The sequence below is a fragment of the Formica exsecta genome, unplaced genomic scaffold (assembly GCF_003651465.1).
Source record: "Formica exsecta isolate Colony F162 unplaced genomic scaffold, ASM365146v1 scaffold2280, whole genome shotgun sequence".
NCBI lineage: Eukaryota > Metazoa > Arthropoda > Insecta > Hymenoptera > Formicidae > Formica > Formica exsecta.
Genome location: NW_021849574.1, coordinates 25,383 through 30,473, shown reverse-complemented (window position 1 = coordinate 30,473; position 5,091 = coordinate 25,383). Strand labels below are relative to the sequence as shown.

The following is a 5,091-nucleotide window of genomic DNA, read 5'->3' as shown; positions in this document are numbered from 1 at the left end:
AGTTCACGTTCTTTAATATTTGAGGTTTTCGTGCTGTACATGAATAGTTTAGGTTTGGCTTCCGGGTTTGAGTCATGTAATATTTTCAAAACAATCCAATATCTGAATTCCCTATGTTGGGATTGCATCAGAAAAAAAAAGAAGAGAATAGTAACCAGATTTCCGCGTTCCGTTCCGTCTGTTTTGAATGCCTTGTATTACATGGAGCAGATTTTGAGCGGAAAAGCGGAACGGAAAATTATAAAATATTAATTTTTAACGATATTTATTGATTAAAATGCTTATATTCAATAGATAAGCTAAAAAGATAAGCATATTAATGAAAATTACAATTAATTAAGTGAAAACAATGTTAAAAAATGAATAAAAATATTTATTTGTTACCATATCGTTCCGCTTTTCCGCGCAAATTGTGCTTCATGTAATATAAGGAAAAAACATTCGCGGAACGAGCGCGTCAAATATTAAGTGGATACAGTATATTCCATCAAATTTCGGAGTCGAGTGAAGAAGAACGTTTTTATATATTTCGATTATTTTATTATTTTAAAAGTAACAGTATAATAATGGATCCAAATATCATGTTGATGATTATTATGAAGTATCTCATACAAGCACGGGATGAACCGATGAGATATGCAGAGATATTAACTATGAAAAAGGTTATCTCAATGTATATTTTATATTTGCGTTACAAGAAACTGCAAGACAAAAAAACCGTAAAATATGGGTACAGCCTATTTTTACTGAGACAAGAAGACTTCTTCAAGGTGACAGCGACAATCTACTTGTGGAGATGCGATTGGGAGATCCTGAAAAATATTTCAACTATCTCAGAATGTCACCAATAATGTTTACCGAATTACTCAATATTGTTGGACCACTCATCGAAAAACAACATGTAGTTCGACGACCAATACCGGCCAGAACGAGATTAGAGGTGACTATACGATGGTTGGCATCTGGAGACAGCATGACATCACTATCGTATGCTTACCGCATTGCCCAATGTACGCTATCACGAATTATTCCGGAAACTTGTAAAGCAATTTGACTCTCCTTAAAGGAAAAAGTTATGATTGATCCAACCGAAGAAAATTGGAGTACAATTGCAGAAGACTTTGAGACAACATGCCAATTTCCACACTGCATAGGCGCTATCGATGGGAAGCATGTCGAAATTCAAGTATGTATATTATCAATTTATTTATAATAATTTAGGTTCAATATATTACACATTGATGATGCAATTATGTATGTTTTGAAATAAGTAATGTCTTTATCACAATGATGGTTTTCAATTTTGCAGGCACCGCCTCGTAGTGGTTCCTGCTACTACAACTATAAAGGAAAGCATAGCATAAACCTGCTCGCAGTAAGTGATGCCAAGAACCGCTTCACTATTGTTGATATTGGAGCAGAAGGAAGGCAAAGCGACGGAGGTGTTTTTGAAAACAGCGGGTTACCGTATTTACTTGAAACAAATGCTCTCCATATCCCTCTACCTACGCATCTGGATAATATGGATTTGGATTTTCCGTACGTTTTGTTGGGAGATGAGGCTTTTCCTCTAAGCACACATATGATGCGACCATACCCTTGAAGTGGACGGCTAAATATCAGCAGAAAAATTTTCAACTATCGCTTGAGTCGAGCAAGGAGAACAGTTGAATGTGCTTTCGGAATTTTGGTTGCAAGATGGAGAATATATCGTCAACCTATTGTTACATGCACATCTACTGCCGTAAAAGCTGTACAAGCAACAGTTGTCTTGCATAATTTTATTATTAATAAAGAATTGGACTTACCACTTGCAGAAAGAAGGTATTGTACTATACAAGAAGAAGAGTTTAATCTCCTGGCTACAAGTAATGGATTAACAGATGTAAATTATAGAAATACTTCACAAAAGTCTGCAGTAGTGAAAATTCGAAACAACTTTGCTCATTATTTCGAGCATGTCAATCCTCTACCATGGCAGTGGGATAAAGTTTTAACTAACAACTTTTAAAATATGTAGTTTTAATTCAACGCACTTGTAAATAATTGTATTAATTAGAATTTTGTATTTGTATTTTGTTAAAGTATATAATTCAAAAAAGTTTCTCATGATATTCGTACGTAATCTGTTTTTTCGATATATATTGTGAAAATTTAATAGTATAGAGCAATTCATACAATATGTATAATGAACAACAATGTAATAAATTGAATAGAAAAATATATTTTAATCTTTATAACTTACATATTACACGAATTGAACAATTTATTATATTAAAAAAAACGTATCTATTTGGCACTCGCCCTCTTCTCAAGCTCGGCATCCTCTTCTTCTATGGCAATATCCATAAGCCTTCTTTGCAGGTTTCTGCGTCGTACGTAGGGTAGTCGCCGTAGAATGTCACCAAGCTGGTCCAAAAAACTATCCACTACATCACGTTTTTTGCTCGATACTTCATCAATGATACTAAGAAATTTATTCTCAATTTCAGCTTGCCTTTGCGCATCTGTAATTAATAATATATGCATATATATAATAAGTGTCTAATAACGATCCGAGATTGATCAATATATAATATTATTAATTATCCTTTTCTATTCTATTCTATTATATAATGGATATTTTCTATTTCCTATTGCCTGTTGCTTAGCATTATGCAAGAGCCTTTACTTTTCCTTTTCGTTCCTGATGATGCAGATCGTGATGAATCTGACGATGAATATGAAACACCCTGTATGGAATCATCAAGATCTGTAGAATTTTCAGCAGTCATGTCCATTTGCATATCTTCAACATGGGATGAATTTGCTTCCAAAAGGTGCTGGACGGAGCTGACAGTCCTGAAACAAAAATAATAATTTTATAATTTTATAAATTATTAAATCCAATTATACACAATTTGAATGTTCGTAAAATCTTAGTTAAAAAATTAATGTGGGAACATTCCATTCTAATCAGCTACAGAACGAGATTTAAAAAGGATAGTTTGTAATAAGATATTGTAAACATATTTGATGGTAAAATTATTTTTTAAACTATATGAATAATATCTGCAAAAAAATGTAAATATTTACGGTGTCGTCTTTACGGTATCATCGAGAAACCTCATTTCTTCATAATGAGCAAACGAACTTCGTAAAGGATGGCCAGATTCTGTTCCTAATCCGCTTCGTACGTATCCTTGCATCTTCTTTCTAGCCTTTATGTACGAATCTCGCAAGTATTTCCATCTCTGCTTAACTGTTTCCATAGACAGAGATCCTACGATTGTACAGAGAATTGTCTATTATTTACTTTTACACGCAGATAATATTATTCATAAAAGTCATTAAAAATGATCTTACCATCAAGTACGTTTACAATTTCTTGCCATAAACTTTCTTTTTTTAATCTTGTCCTTTCGGTTATTGGAATTGAATGATCCCATAAACCTCTTCGAGTCCGCACCAGTTCAATTAGTAACTCGTCTTGTGTGAGTATTGATTGTGTATCAGATTGTAAAGCTCCTTCATGTTGCACAACACTTTCAGTTTGATGTCTCTTTCCTTTAACATAAATAAATAAACAATTACAATTATCGCGAAATGACTCAATTGACTGTTCTGTACTATACGTACTCATAGTAACCACAGCATCGCTGTCAACATTTATAACATCTATAGTTTCATTGTATGTCTTGAAACAATGGTGGTCCAAAATTGTTCCACATGAGCCCCTAAAAATGAAGCCGCAATAGCCACACTTTGTTGCCTGTGAACAAATACAATCGTTTAATTATCTTTATTTCATCTAAAGTGAGGTTATAACTTTGCAATAGGTGTTAATAATGTTATTCTGTTCAAATTTAATATTGTGTTTCCTTACGTCATTTCATTATTATTTTTACAAAAAACTTGTTTGTTTGTTTGTTTGTTTTTACAAAAAGCAGTACAAAACCTAAAGTTAGGTTACATTTACGTGTTAATTCTATATCTATATCGAAAGAAGTGTGTAAATTACAGAAACTTTTCTCCAAAAATAATAAGCTACTATGTTTATTAAGTACTAAAAAGCATTCAAATACTTACAGGACCATCCATTTATAAAGTTTTTATATTTTCTATACACTTTTGTTGAGTTTTGTTGAGACGGTAACGGATTCCGCGGATTCCGCTCAAATGTGCGGAAAGAAACGACTCAATTCGCGGAAACGCGGAATAGTTACTTTTCTAGTTACAATTCTCTTCCGCGTTTCCGCGTTTCCGCGCTCGGCTGTGTTCCGATTCTTCACCCGATGGGTGATAGTCGGGTGAGCGGGTGATGGGCGGAGTTTAACGAAAAGTGTCTGAGAGGATAATGGAATCAGAACGCACTCCGTAGGAATCTGAAGTCTCCAAACGGCGTTGGCATCTTGGTAATGCGTGATCGCCCTATCTAGTTAGAAATTAATCAATGGTTGAGTTATCAAAGGAAAGCGGGCAAAGAAAGAAAATTATTGTGCGTTGTAACTATAAACGTTTTCACACTATCACTATTCGACTTCGCAGTTTTACTAACAATCAAAGCGTCAATATTAGTATTAACAACGTATAAATTTCTTCTTTTTTTTTTCTTTTGGCATAAGCCTGTAAATCTTTGTAAATACCTGTAAAAACCTGTTGCCCAAATGCAGTTTAAAGCATGATGTAATAATATATATTGGCCGTGTTCTGATATTCGCTGCCAGTACTGAAAATCTATAGTGTATGTCATATACACTATAGATTTTCAATACTGGCAGTAAATATCGGAACACGGCTATTATTACATCATGGTTTATAGCATACATAAAGCCGGTATTAGACATGAGATTATACACAATTTTCAATGCATCTGATGTCCGATTCTGACTTACAATATTACTAGATTTTTCAATATTGCCCGCACTTATTGCCACTCATCTTCACTCACAAACCACCCGGCTCACGGAGCCGGGTGGTTTTTACGCTCTCCCGGGTGAATAGAGTGACAATTTGAACGTCTCACTTGAGAGTCCGGCGAGAGCACTTGGGAGGAATCTGAACGCTCTCTGGGTGTCTGGGTGCACCCGGGTGGGGAATCGGAACACAGCC

General features: G+C 34.5%; 2 protein-coding genes across 5 annotated transcripts; one reads left to right on the top strand and one right to left on the bottom strand.

Moving 5' to 3' along the window:
* The first annotated feature begins 213 nt into the window (after positions 1 to 213).
* On the top strand, positions 214 to 2,240 carry LOC115235625 (putative nuclease HARBI1). Its single transcript, XM_029807528.1, has 3 exons — positions 214 to 940; positions 1,067 to 1,186; positions 1,310 to 2,240. Exons 1-3 carry the CDS (start codon positions 797 to 799, stop codon positions 1,601 to 1,603), a joined length of 558 nt encoding a protein of 185 aa, XP_029663388.1. The 5' UTR covers positions 214 to 796; the 3' UTR covers positions 1,604 to 2,240.
* Positions 2,206 to 5,085, bottom strand: LOC115235623. Of its 4 annotated transcripts, none has more exons than XM_029807524.1 (8): positions 4,875 to 5,085; positions 4,626 to 4,635; positions 4,069 to 4,414; positions 3,619 to 3,751; positions 3,346 to 3,546; positions 3,076 to 3,262; positions 2,672 to 2,841; positions 2,206 to 2,507 (listed from the first exon to the last, which is right to left on the bottom strand). In XM_029807524.1, exons 3-8 carry the CDS (start codon positions 4,078 to 4,080, stop codon positions 2,290 to 2,292), a joined length of 921 nt encoding a protein of 306 aa, XP_029663384.1. In that variant the 5' UTR covers positions 4,081 to 4,414; positions 4,626 to 4,635; positions 4,875 to 5,085; the 3' UTR covers positions 2,206 to 2,289. The 4 variants fall into 4 exon arrangements, with proteins under 4 accessions (XP_029663384.1, XP_029663387.1, XP_029663385.1 ...); XM_029807527.1 differs by having other exon boundaries at positions 2,215 to 2,507; positions 4,069 to 4,410; XM_029807525.1 differs by lacking the exon at positions 4,626 to 4,635 and having other exon boundaries at positions 2,215 to 2,507.
* Positions 5,086 to 5,091: the final 6 nt, after the last annotated feature.